A 14,845-nucleotide genomic window follows, 5' to 3' on the forward strand; every position below is an offset into this window, starting at 1 on the left:
TTAATGGCAATAATTTTTTGGCCATGGGTCCCCCATCCAACAAAGTCTAAAAAGATGTTTCCACCTCACCTCAACTAGTAGTTGCTTCACTTCATTGCATTTCACTTGCTGCTTACCACCAAAAATAAGTCTAAAATTCCAACTAACCAAGGCTGATAGCTAATTTACTTGACTACACTTCATTGCTGCTTGAACTCCAACACGACACTATTGTTCCATCACTGAAACCAACACACCTAACAGTGACCAGTTCAAAGGCCAACCTGCAACAAACCAATGACTGTAAGCTTGCAAGTCGGCGACTGTACTGTACACGCAAAAATAGCAATTAAACATGGACCAGAGAGAGTTCATACAGGATCGTAATTGTATGAGTGAAAATGCTATCATATACAGTATATAGAAAAAAGATCCAAACTATTTTGTCACTGTATATGTGATTCATTGCATACCGGTTCATCATAAAACAAGGGTTTACTGTTCATGAACTCTATATTCACATCCCGCTTCATGGTTCAAACAATGTGTATTCAGTACCGTACTAATGCAATACTGCCACGTGTACATCAAACATCACAGGGGAGAAAGCTTTTTTTTTTTTTTTTTTTTTTTTTTTAAATAATAACAGAACAGAGGAAGGAAAAACAAATGAATAAAAAAATAATAATCCATACACCAGACTACTAGTGTCCTCTGTTCATAAAATATCTATAACAGTTAAACTTGAACAGCTGTAGGTTGAAGTTTGGAGGGAAACAACTCTGGGGAAGTGAGTTCCAAAGAGATGCAGTACGGGGAATGAAAGAATTCTGACAGGCAGAAGTTCTGCAATATGGCTGAGTGACATTCCAGTCATGAGCACTACCAGATGCTCATGCAGCATGAGGGAAGGCATGGAGAAATGGCATCATGGACGCAACTTTGTCTAAGCATTTGCCATAAAAATATCTGCAAAATAATGCAAGGGAAGCAACATTCCTTCGTACTTGTAGGGGAGATAGTTTATTTATATGGCAGGGTTGTTAATAATTCTAACAGCTATGTCCTGAATTTTGTCTAGTTGTTTTAATGCAACCCCTCCACATCCATTCCACAAGGGTGAGCAATATTCAAGCTGAGAGCGCACGACTCTTATAAATCACAGCTAACTGCTCGTCAGTGAAGAAGTTACGGACTCTGTACATTAATCCAAGTTTCTTTGAGGCAGTTTTAGCAAGTGATCTAACATGAAAGGTTCAGCTGAGGGCATTGTTAAATGAGATGCCGAGAATTTCAATACTTTTGGAGATGGGAATATTAGAGATGGGAATAATTAGTAGTACTCAAGGTAATATATGAATCAGGCAATATCTGTCTATTTGTAAATTGTATATATTTAGTTTTACTAGCATTAAATGAGACAAGGTTGTTTTGTCCCCATTCACTGATCATAGACAGGTCTTGATTTATGGAGATGGCTGTACTGAGTTGAGAGGTAGAGATATTAGACTTTGTAAATGGGTGTCTGAATGTGAATGAACTAGGTAGTGTTGAGTCATCTGCATATGAGTGGATGGGATTGTGGGTGACAGATAAGAGATCATTACTGTAATATGAACCAGGAACAGGGTTGGGGCCAGAACTGATCCCTGCGGCACGCCGGCGTTAACTGAGTGGAAATTGGAATATACATCATCTACTTTTACTCTTATTTTCCTGTCACTGAAATATGAGGAAATCAAAGGAACAAAAGATGTTAGCCCACAGCAAGGGAGTTTGGACAGGAGGAAATGGTGCCATACTCTATTGAAAGCTTTAGAAATATCAAGGGCTACTGTATGAGTTTCTCCATGTAGGTCAATTGACTGATGGATGGTATGAGTTAGGAGATTGAGTATGTCAATGGTTGATCTTTCGTGGTGAAAACCATATTGTCTATCACTAATTAAGTTATATATTGGATTCAAGATGTTTAACAATGTGCTTATTAATTAAATTTTCAAATACCTTACCAAGAGAAGATGTGACTGCTATTGGTCTGTAATCAGAGGGGTCAGAGGAACTTCCTTTCTTCGGAATTGGATGTATATTGGCTTCTTTCCATGAATTTGAGAATGAAGAAGTACGTATGCATAGTCTGCATAATTTAGCTAGAACAGAGGCAAGTTCAGGGGAGCACTTTTTCAAAACAATTGGCGGAATTCCATCTGGGCCTGGAGTTTTGTTGGTGGGTAAATTGTCAAGGATGGATTTTACGTATCTTGTCTGTATTTTAAGTGGATCAGTTTCGGGAGAGTCAAGTTCTCGTACTGGGACATTCTGGCTGGCATCGTCTGTGGTAGAATTTCTGGAAAATGTACCGGCAGAAATATCTGCTTTCGCATGTGGGTCATTTGTAATGTTACCATCTGAAGATTTTAGTGGGGGAATGGATGATGACTTGTTAAAGTTATTATTGAAAGAATTAAGAGCTGACCAGAATATTCTATTGGCATTAAGGTTGTTAAGTAAATTTGATGCTTGCATTTGAAGAAAGTTTGATTTAGCTAGATTTATTACAGTTTTTGTATGATTTCTAGCAATTTTAAATTGAGAGAGTGATTCAGATGTTTTTTATTTTAAGTAAGAGTTATGACTTTTGGGCTGTTGCTCTGGCACAGCTGCCATCAAACCATTTTGGAGAGTTTGATCTTTTAGTGAACTGTTAACTTGGTATGAATAAATCCATACCAGTTAGTATCAAGTCACAAATGTGGGACTGGGTAGAATTGGGATCACTAGAGAAGAAGACTACCATGGAATGTCAGCAAGATAATTTCTAAATCCATCCCAGTTTGCCCTATCAAAGTGCCATCGGGTCACCCTGACAGGTTCAGAACGGGGAGGTGTGGGGGGGGAGGTTAAATAATGAGGCTTTGATGAGATTTTCAGGTGACTTAAAAAACAAATCACTGTACCTTACCATAAATCCTCAGAGTTTATGATGATCCCTCCAATCACCATTTTCTAGGTGGTTTTACAAGATTTAGCTAAAAGCCTCTTCCACAGGGTGCCGCAAAATTCGCTCACTGTTAGTGGCTGAGGGGTTATTGACCTAGCAAAAGCTTTTCTATGAGTAAACAAATATACTGCACTGATAAACAACAAAATTTACACAAGCACAGAATGAGAGATATAACTGGATTATGATAGAGTTAAGTGATCTGTCTGGGTGTTGTATGAAAAGGAATAATGTCACTGAAGTACACTCAGGAGATAAATCACTAGACTGATAACTAAACGTCAGACAGTTTAGCAATAACGATAAAATTCATTCAAATGATAACTGTGATGGCTTCTTATGACAATCCTGTGCAGACATGATGATGCACACAAGACAACAGTCATTTACCCCGAGATGGCCGCCCTGTGTTTATACCCACAGAGCCCCTATCTCAGGCCCACCTGCAGGAAGCCTTCTTTGTGCCACCCCTTAGAAGACCCCGTCTCACTCACACACTCACTCACATGTCCCACACCTGTGATCATCTCCCTTGCATTCTCTGAGTTAATCAACTTTCTCGAGTGTCAGGCCATGAAAACACCATGACTATCACCAAATAACAGTGGAAGAACACAACAAATAATGATGTCTGCAAATGAGTTGATAACTTTTTTAGTGCAAAATAACTGAAACTCATTCATTCATCATTCATTGCCAGACGCCATGTATCCCAAACGGGGTGGCCAAGGGCTCAGAGTTAATTGTTTTACAGGGAGGGGCACTAATCCTCCACCAACCCCACTTGACACGTAGGGATGAAACTCAAAAGTTACAAATCATGCCTGATGCTACCCCCCAGAGGATAGCATGATAATACTGATGCTGATGTGGGCAAGGCTAAAAGGGTAAGGCATAGCCTTTCCCTTGAAATGAAACTGGACATTATTAAGTGCCATAAGGAGGGGCAGGGAGTGACCAAGATCATCAAAGCCCTAAAGCTGCCCCAGTCCACAGTCACTACTGCAATAAAGAAATCAGATGCTATACTACCAGCACCATAGAATGTGCATACCCTGGCTACTAAATGACTAGCCAGAGTAAGGTAACTCATAATGGAGGAGATGGAGCATCATTTAGAACTGTGGGTTAATGAAATTAACTAAGTGAAGCGGTTAATGAACTTAACTAAGTGAAGCAGCCCCTGCATTGTAGATTTATTTGCACTAAGGCTCTCGATCTGTGGAAAGATCTCAGGGATAAGCAAGGAGTGGAGGCAAGGAGGAGTTCATGTCTAGCAAGGGTTGGTTCGAGTGGTTCAAGGTCCGTGCTAGACGTAAACATGACCAGGCATGATGGGGCTGCCATTGCTGACCACATGGCAAATGAGGCCTTTCCTGGAAGGCTGAAGGTGCCATAGAGGAAAGGAGATACTCTTCAAAACAGGTTCTAAATTTTGATGAAATGGGCTTGTTTTGGAACCATATCTCCTACAAGATTTGTGTCAGCAAGGAAGAATGACATGTGCCAGGGTTTAAGGCAGCCAGGCAATGCCTCACCCTCCTTCTTGGTGCAAATACAGAGTGAGACATTCAGTTCAAACCCCTCCTCATTTATCGCTGGGGAAAGTCCCCGGGCACTGTCAGGGTATGTGAGAACTTTGGGATTATTTGTTACTTGGAAAAGAAACTCCAGGGCTTGGCTGACCTCCTTTCTCTGCCACACTTGCATGGCAGGATACCTGTCTCCTTTCCTGCAAGATTATGCCAGCTAAAGCAATTTGGCAAACCATTTCCTCCTTCTGGTTGGCAATGACCCAAGCCACCCTAATGACTTGGAGGACTGGATGGACAATATCAAAGAGGTGTACCTGCCCCCTAACGCAACATCACTACTCCACCAATGGAACATGGAGTCATCACTACTTTCAAGGCCCACTACCTTCACTTTACTATGGTGCACATGGTGAGGGTGAGTGACTCAGGGGAGACTGAAGCAGTGATTGTTTCCGGAAAAATAACATTAAACATGCCATCAACAAAATCACGGCAGCATGGAAGGTGGTACAGCTAATCACACTGAATACCATCTGATGAAAAGTATGGCCAGAGTGTGTGAACTCCTTCATGGAGTTCCTGATGATGGTGAACATATGACGAGAAATCCCTGACCTCTTGCAAGAGGCAGGAACTGTGTTGACAAAGATGATGTTCAAGTGGTCCTGTACAGTCACATCGGGCAACTCTCAACAGAGGAGCTCATTGAGCTAAGGGACGCGTGGCGGATGCACAGGAAGGTGGCAAGGATAGGGGGAGGATGAGCCCTTTTGTGTTTCCAACATCAAGACCTTAAAGGAATTCCTTGCAAAGATGGACAAGGCAATTTCATTCATCCAGGCCAAGGACCTGAACCCGATAAGGAGTGACAGGCAACGTATGGTACAGTCACTACTCGACGGGGTTACGTCAGGTCATACCTTAACGTATAACAATTTTATCATAAATCGGGAGATTGAAACACATTATAAAAGGAAGGTTACGTCAACTCAACTTCCCAAAGTCACCTACCCAAGACCGAAACAAAAATGACAACCCACCTTAATCACTTCCTGTGTCGGTCCAAGTCGTCTCCAAGACCAAAACAAACAATATCACACCAATACAGGCGACATTACTCACGTACAGCAAATCATAGCAACAACACGACAATCACACTTGCGTAACGTTGGCCTGGTGCTACACAATGTATAGGTATACTGTAGCACGATGCTTGGCTGAAAGGTGACGATAGCAGAGGGGGCACACATGAACTAGTGGAAAAGATAGGGCTTTGAAGGGGTGGCGGGACCGCAACTAAACCAAAACAATGCTCTGCACGCTGGGGCTGCCATCTTGCCTGAGACAAGCGACTGTCGCCTTGTGTGTGCCTGGCGCTTGGTACAAAATTTTCCGAGGGCAATATCGTTATAGCCGGGAAATTCATCGCAAATTGGATTTTGGGGTGGAACTTTTCTGTTATCGTTGTGGTGAATCATTGTATACCAAATCAACGTAAAACGAGCAGTGACTGTATAGGGCAAAACTTGAGGCCGTACAGGGAGCTTCTGACAGCTAAGAATAAGGTAGCAAAGCAGACTACCATCATCTCCTCCTTCCCCCTTCCCACCAGAATCAAGGAAGAGCCAAGGCCATCAATGAGCAGGGCGCAAATGCAATGTCTGGTCTCACATGCCCCAGTCATGTCTGTCTCCTCTTCATTACTGCCTGGCTCACTTCTACGCTTCCCCGTCACCACACCGCTATGCTCTCTCTTGGCCTCACCATTGTGCGCTCCATCACCCTCACTGCATTGCTCTCCTTTGGCTTCACTGCATCGTTCTCCCTTAGCCTTACCGCTTTGCTCTCCACATCTCTCTTCACCTCCTCCCAAGGACCTGGAGTGACTGTCCAGGCCCTCCAGCTGTCCCCCCAGCCTTGAGGGAACCTTAGTGGCAACTCAAATTGGCCAAAGATATACTTCAGGTGGGTTGCATTATTTTGTTAAGGTTTCATAGTCATAGGCCCCTTCCCTATTCCCAATGAACCCATGTTATATCAATCTCACTACATGATAAATCGCTATGGGATGGGCTTTCATGTGACGTATTATCATCATATAGCAAGGTGTGACTGTACTGTACATTAATTTTCTGCTAAATTACATTCAACAGACTCCCTTATAATGACACAAAGTAAAGTTATCAACATAAATATTGATTTACTTCACTGCAATGAACTGTAGAACACAGCAGTGACTTTTGAAACCCACCATAAATTAGATTCAAAAGACATCCTCAAAATGACACAAAAGACAGTTGGTGAAAAGAAATACTGATTAACTTCATTATGACGAATTCCAAGACACTAAGCAATTTTTGAAAATCAGTGATGAGATTTTTGAACATCAATAAACTTTTGTGAGCATTACATAAAATATTCACAGTTATTCTACAAAAGAATGGATCAATATTATAGTCCACAACTGTACTTTCTTACAACCTTCACATGGTGGCACTAATTTAACCAAGTTGGGTGGTTATATGACTGTCCCTAAACTCATTCCCAATCCCCTAAATTGAGGATGGTGGACTGCAGTAGACATATCTTCAACAGGCAGTCCATCAGGCTCACATCCAGATAAGTCTAAACAACAATTAAAACAAGAGCCTCTATACCTGGAAAGTGAGGTAGGAAACTGCAGGCTGTGTGGCAACTGTTTCAGAAGTGTCAGCCAGGTAAGGAGGGTCATGGTGCTGCCTCATCACCACTTGCAGTAGGTTGTGCACATCCAGCAGGTGGAGGCTGTGCTGCTGATGGGATGACCGCTGCAACATCCGTGCCAGGTGGCTGTTGGGCACACACTAGAACCAGAAAAGAATTTGCTGTAAGTTCATTGTCACTGGTGTTGCCCACACATCCATTCCACCAATCATTTAATTTATAAAAGCTCCAACACGTTTGCATGTGTTGATCCTGGTCACCTATTGGCAGCTCTCCATGTTGCTCAATCTCTGGGAGCCTCCCTGAGATCACACTCTATGACCTCATCCCAGGTCTTTATTGGTCTTCCTCTCGGAATGCTGCCCTTAACGTTCACATCTTTCACCCTCCACACCCAGTTGCCTTCTTCCATCCTCACAACATGCCCAAACTATTTCTATCTATCTCTTCTAATCACAACACTTGTACATTCAAGTCCCATCCTTCCTCTCAACTCTTCACTTGCAATCCTAATCCCCACAATTCACTCATTCAAGGACTCACTCTAGCTTCCCCCACCTCCAGTATATAACATGCCCTCCAAATAGCAAAACACCTCCACACACTCAAGAAATTCTCCACCAAGGTCAATCCTTTCCTGTCTCTCAGTCTCAGCATGCTCTCCCCAACACACCGCACACATGAAATCAGCTATATTTTAAAGCCTACCGCTAATATTGTTACATCTCTTATGCACCCACTTATCACAAATACTGCATAAGATGGAGTTACTTCCCAAACTCTTGTGGCAAACTGTGAATGACCACACTCCCTCTGCTTTGAAAGTACCATCACCATCCCTAGATATCATCACTTTTGTTTCATCTTCATTTACTCTCAAATCCTTGTACCCCACTGCATCGCAGCTCCGTTTCTTAAATCTTTCTTCCACCTCTTTCATTTTCTGTGATCAACACCAAGTCGTCAGCATACAACAACTCCCATGGGAGTCTATTTTTAAAGTCATGTGAAAGAGCTGAAGTACCATGATAAACAATAAGGGGTCTCAGACTAACCCTGAAACATGCCAACATTCATGGAAAACCCATCATTCAAACCTCTGTTCACTCTCATCTGGGTGCAAGCACCCTTGTACGTTACCATAACTACCCTAACCAGCAACTCCTTGATTCCATGCTTTTTCATTGCCCACCTCACCACCTGCCAAGGAACTCTGTCATAGGTATTCATTAAATCAACAAAAACAATATAAAGGTCCCTCTTCTTATCTAGTATTTTTACTAAATCTGTCAGACACTGAATACTGGCTCAGTAGTCCACCTGGCTGGCATAAATCCATACAGTATATCATCAGCAGTCACTCTTTTCCTTATCATATCTTACAGGACTCTCTCCATTACCTTCATTATCTGATCCAAAAGTTTTATGCCTATAATTTCCTCTTTCCAGGGCATCATCCTTCCCCTTCTATGCATTTACAATCACCCAATTCAGCCTGCCATCAAGAACAACACACTCACATATAATCAAATTTATCAAATCACTTACTAAATCCACTCCCATACCTCCTGATGTCTTCAACATTTCAGCAGTCAACCCAGACACATCCTCCACCTTCCCCAATCACATCCTGTCAACTGCTCAATCAAATTGGCACAATAAATCCTAGGCCAAAAGCCAAACATTGGATCCGCTGGCTCCAAACCTTCCCAGTACAGTATAATTTATGACTTTCAGTTAAATTAGGAAATTATAAGTTATGTGTATCTCACCATGATAAGTCTATGGCTGTGTAATGTGTGATGTTTAAGAAATCTACAGTACAATGATTAAGTAAATACTGTATGCATCAACCATCATCTGACAACAGATAACCACTGCAAACTCATATCCTCAGAAATACTGTAATACACAAGTATGCAGGCTATGCAGCAGTCCTTCCCTAAGGTATTATAGTCATATAAAGTATATGCTCACTGCACATAAAAATGTACATATGCATACATTCACTCTGCATACACAAATAATACAGATACAGACAAATACATGTTAGGTAAAAATATCTCACTCTGCATTTAACTCAAGCAAGACATCAACTACAAGGTCAATTTACGTGTAATATTATTTAGTACAATGTACAGTGCACCTGCTTCAATTCACTTTCAAGCATTTCATGATCAATTACTCTACTTCATTCTGGAAACCAACACACCATGGGCCATCCCAAGGCTATAAACAATGTAACATATCCCATTCCAACTGCACCAACACAATTTTTCACTTTTTCAAAACGGCTTACCAGAATATTGGTTTGGTGTTAAAAAATAGTTACATAATACAGTATGTTACAGTTACAAGTGTATATGTAGAATTATCCATATCAACTCACAGCCTGATTATAGAGATGCCTGAGTTTAGCCACAGTGAGGTAGTCTGCCATCACCAGGCCATTAATCACAAACAACTGCACAAATTCCACTTTCTCCTCCAGCAAGGCGGTGGTCATTAAGTCCTCCAGGGCACCAGGGGGCCAAGTGGGCTGGGCTGGAGGCAGAGTTGAAATGATGGTGGGCAGAGGAATGGAGGGAAGTGGAGAGTTAAGAGTTAAATAAAGGGGGTGAGGCAGTGAAAGACTGTGGAGAAAGAGGAGTTGGAAGACGGGGAGTGGTAGACTTAGAAATGAATGGAGAGAAAATGAATGATAATGAGGAAGGAGAGTTGGAGAGATTATTTTTATTCATTTGTTCATTTATTTACTTATTTTTTTACCAGGCCACTGAGCTCCCACAAAAGAGGAGTGGTATGAAGGAAGTGATGGGTTGGACTGAAAGGTAAAACTGGAAGAAAGAGGGGAAAAATGGAAAGATGCATTGTGGTGGTAGCGGTAGTGGTGGTTAGTAGGCACTCTACGGTACCACAAGGCAAAGTGAGCTAGGCTGCAGGGATGGAGAATAGGAGGCATAGAGAGAAGAAGTAAAGTAAATGGTGAGTTGAAGAGGAGGAGAAGGGAGAGATGGAATGTATAGAGTGAGAGGCAGGAAGTACTGGGGAAAATGAGTTGTTGGAAATGAGGAAGGAATGGACAGTTTGAGGAAAAGAGATAAAACTGGAGAGATTGAAGGATTATCTTTTTTTCCACCTCAAGCATGGGCATAACAGTCCATTCTTTTCAGCCTGGCAGTCCTGGATGCAATACATCTTCACATGTACCCAGCTAAGCACTAATACCCATCATCAAACTTGAATACATGCTATGGCTGTCATATTCAGGACTGGTGGGATATTGTTATGATATGTCAGTGGGTTTCATGGAAGATAAGTAAAGTCTGTTTTTATGAAATTCGTCAGAATGTTCCCTGCCCCAACCTATCATCAAATCTGCATCATTAGACAACAGGTGACCTCTCTTAACCACTTGGGCAAGTTGCAGAGATCAAGAGGGACAGATGAAGGAGGAACAGTTGGAGAGATGGAGAAAAAAAGCTGCAAAGATAAAGGAAGATCAAACCGATGGAGAAAAGAAGAAGAGCTGGTAAGTAGGAGGAATAAAAGGAGACAATGAGAAACAGTGCATAAGCTATGAAAGGAGGAAGAAAGGAAGGACTGACAGGAAGAGGAAGGGGAGGGTTGAAGACAAGCAAGAGGAATGACACCTGGTTTGGAGGAAGAAGGAAAAGAGAGAGAGAAGGACAGGAGCAAGAATGGAGCTGCAAAAGAGATGAAAGGAGAGCTGAGGAAGAAAAGGATGAATGGGAAACTGAAAAGAGGAAATATGAAAATAACAGAAGAATGAGAGATGGAGGGAAAAATAAAGGAAAGAACAGGAATGAATCAAGAAGAATTAGAAATGGATGAAGATGGGATAGTTATACAAAAAATGAAGAAAGCAATAAGGGAAATGAAAGAAGAAAGGAAAGCCTGAGAAGGGAATGCAGAAAGATTTGGACAGGAAAAAAGAGGTTGAACAGCTGGAATAGAGGAAGAGAAAGAGATGGAGAGGAAGGAAAAAGAGATGGAGAGGAGGGGAAAGAGTTGGAAAGGAAGAAAAATTAGGGAAAGCTGGACAGAAGGAAGCTGAAAAAGAACAGAGACAAAAAGGAAGAATAAGGAAAGTTAGCTGGAAGGAAGAAAGGGCAGTAGGAAAGATGGGAAAATAAATTATAAATGAAAGAAGAAAGAAGACACAGATACAGGAAAATACAGCAAAGCATGAGGGATTGAAAACATGCAGGGAGCTATACAGACAGGAATATATATCTAAAGGCGAATGTAGGGAAGAGTAAAGTGATGGTCTTCGAGAGAAGTGAAGTCAGTGAATGTACAGTGAGACTGGATGGGGAGAAAATGGAGAATGTGAGTGCGTTTAAGTGCTTGGGTAGTGTGATGAGTAAGGATGGAAGTTTAGAGGATGAAGTGCTTGAAAGGGTGCAGCAGGGAAGAAAGGTTGCTGGTTCCTTGAAAGCAGAGATCAGAAACAGGGAAGTGAGCATGGAAGTCAAAAAGCTACTACATGACAGTATTGTGATACCAACTCTAACATGGAAGTAAAGCTTGGACCTTGTTGCAGGAATAGAAGGCAAGAATGACAGCAGTGGAAATGAGTTATCTGAGAGAAGCATGAGGAGTCACATGGAGAGACAGATTGACAAATGAGGACGTGAAGGAATATTGTGGTGTGGATGTGGATGTGATAGGAAGCGTCAGGAGAAACACATTAAGGTGGTTTGACCATGCGGAGAGGATGGAGAGTGAGAGACTGACAAGGAGAGTGTATGTGAATGAGGCAGCGGGGGGGAGAGGGAGGGGGATGCCAAGGATGAGACGAAGGGACGGAGTGAAGAGGTATATGAGAGAGGGGTGTGTGAGCTGGAAGCGGGGCAGTGAAATGGTGGGGGACAAAGCGACATGGAGGCGATTTGTTTGTGGCCACCCCTTATGGGATTAAGGCATCTGGCAATAGATAGACAGATAGAATATACAGTAAGTAGAGCTGGAAACAGGGAGGGTGAGAAGCAAAAATAATCTGAGGACAGAGGAAAAGACAAAAATGTAGAAATATATACTACATTTAGGTATTGAAGATAGAAGAAAAAGAAGACAGGAGAGACAGAAAGAAAAACAAGCACATTTTAGGAAGACGTAAAATCTGTGAGAGAGGTATCTGACTGCCTGATGGTCATTAAGGCACACAGATATTGTTCAGCCCAGCCTTACCCTAGTCAATTTACATCCAGATTTTCAATGTTATTACTAGGTGAACAGAGGACAAGTGGGACACAGTACAAACAGGAGCTGATGGAGGGGATGTGAAGAGATAAAGGGAAGCTGGTGGGCAACAGGAAGAACTAACATACCTGGAAAAGAAAGAAAGAAAAGAATTCTAGATAGAAGGATGGATGCAAGTATGAAAGATGTAGATAAGGGGGAAGAACTTGAGATCAGGAGGGAGGGGAATAAAAGGCTGTGAAAAGGAGGGAAATGTACAGATATGGAGGAAGCAGGGATGCTAAGGAGAACAGAGGATTTTCTGAGATGAAAATGTGAGAGGCACAGAGAAGGAATAAAGGGAAAAAGTGAGATGCTGAATGGAGAATGAGAGAGAACAGGAGAAATAACAAAGTTTTTGGAATAAGAGGCCTTGGAAAAAAAAGGGGGAGTGGACTTTCTGACCACTACTTGGTGGTGGCCAGAATTAGGATTCAAGTAAGATGGAGGAATAGAAGAAGGGAAAGACAAGAGGAAGGAGTAGTTGCAAGGAGAGTGGAAAGGTTACAAGAGGATGAGAAAAAGGCAGAGTATAAGAGAGAAGTGGAGGAACGATTGGGCAAATATGAACTGGAGCAGATGGGAGATATGGAAGGTGTGTGTAGGATATTTATGGAAGAAATATGTGCAGCATGTGATGTGGTGTGTGGAAGGAAGAGAAGACGGAGGGGGGTGCAAGGAACAGCGTGGTGGACTGAAGAGGTGAGACAGGCTGTGGCACAAAAGAAGAAAGCATACAATGAATGGATGAGAAATAGGGGCGTGGAAGAAGTTGAGAGGCAGAAGAGAGAGTTATATGTAGAAAGAAAGAGAGAGGTGAAAAGATTAGTAAGAGAGAGTAAGAAGAGAGTGGATGAGGAATTTGGAAGGAATTTGAGTGTTAAGTGGAGGGACTGTAAGAAAATGTTCTGGAAAGAGGTGAAAAGAGTAAGACAGGGTGGAAGTGAAGTTAGCAGGGGAATGAAAGACAAAAATGGTAGATTACTAGTGGAGAAGGGAGAAAAAGTGAGCAGATGGAGAGAACACTTCAAGGAATTGTTGAACATAGAGGATGGACGTAATGCGAGTATAATTGGCTGGGGAATGGCTGGGAGGAGGGAGGTGAGAAGACAGGAAGAAATCAGTAGGATAGAAGTTGTGGAAGCAATGGAGAAAGTTAAATTGGGGAAAGCCCCAGGAATTGATGGAGTGTGTGGTGAAATGCTGAAGCATGGGGGAGAGATAGTAGTAGAATGGATGTGGAAGATGTGCAGATTGGCCTGGGAGGAAGGCAGAGTCCCGGAGGATTGGAAGTCAGGTATAATTATTCCCTTGTACAAAGGAAAAGGGGAAAAAGAAGTGTTTGGTAATCATAGGGGCATTTGTCTTCTTAGTATAATAGGAAAAGTGTATGGTAGGATACTTATTGACAGAGTTAGAGAAAGAACAGAGAAATTAGTTGGAGAAGAACAGGGAGGCTTTAGGAAGGGAAGAGGTTGTGTAGATCAGATATTCATTCTTAGATCTTTAGTGGAAAAGTTTCTAGAGAAGGGAAAGAAGTTGTATGCGGCTTTCATGGATTTGGAGAAAGCATATGACAGGGTGGATAGACAAGGATTGTGGAAAGTGTTAAGAATATATGGGGTAGATGGGAAGTTGTTGAATGCCGTGAAGAATATGTACGATGGTGTGAAAGCTGCAGTGCGTGTGGATGGTGAACTAAGTGAATTTTTCTCTTTGAAAGTTGGGTTGAAACAGGGATGTGTCATGTCTCCATGGTTGTTCAATCTGTACATGGATGGGGTTATAAAAGAGGTACAAGGTAGGGTAGTGGATGTTGGAGTGGCCCTGGTGAGAGAGGATAGTGTTTGGAAACTCCCTGTACTGTTGTTTGCAGATGATACTGTGTTGTTGAGTGAAGACGAAGGGGAGCTGCAAGGCTTGGTGGATGAGTTTGGGAGAGTGTGTAAGAAACGGAATCTAAAGGTGAATGTAGGGAAGAGTAAAGTGATGGTCTTTGAGAGGGGTGAAGTCAGTGAATGTACAGCGAGGTTGGATGGTGAGGAACTGGAAAATGTGACTACGTTTAAGTACTTGGGTAGTGTGATGAGCAAGGATGGAGGTTTGGAGGGTGAAGTGCTTGAAAGGGTACAGCAGGGAAGAAAGGTTGCTGGTTCTTTGAAAGCAGTGATAAGAAACAGGGAAGTGAGCATGGAAGTGAAAAAGTTACTACATGACAGTATTGTGATACCAACTCTAACGTATGGAAGTGAAGCTTGGACGTTGTTGGAAGGACACAAGTCAAGAGTGAGAGCAGTGGAAATGAGTTATTTAAGAGGAGCCTGTGGAGTCACATGGAGAGACAGGCTGACGAATGAGGATA

At 42.2% G+C, this 14,845-nt stretch overlaps 1 protein-coding gene across 1 annotated transcript in view; it reads right to left on the reverse strand.

Moving 5' to 3' along the window:
* LOC145415629 (transient receptor potential cation channel subfamily M member 8-like) overlaps positions 1–14,845 on the reverse strand; it is a 318,353-nt gene that overhangs the window by 68,612 nt on the left and 234,896 nt on the right. The window contains exons 17-18 of the mRNA XM_080284850.1: positions 9,608–9,762; positions 7,173–7,358 (exon numbers count right to left, since the gene is read on the reverse strand). Coding sequence (XP_080140976.1) covers positions 7,173–7,358; positions 9,608–9,762 — 341 coding nt within the window. The remainder of the gene's footprint in view (positions 1–7,172; positions 7,359–9,607; positions 9,763–14,845) is intronic.

This window comes from Coenobita brevimanus, chromosome 13 (assembly GCF_032717465.1).
Source record: "Coenobita brevimanus isolate Jiangsu-jjx chromosome 13, ASM3271746v2, whole genome shotgun sequence".
In the NCBI taxonomy this organism is placed as follows: domain Eukaryota; kingdom Metazoa; phylum Arthropoda; class Malacostraca; order Decapoda; family Coenobitidae; genus Coenobita; species Coenobita brevimanus.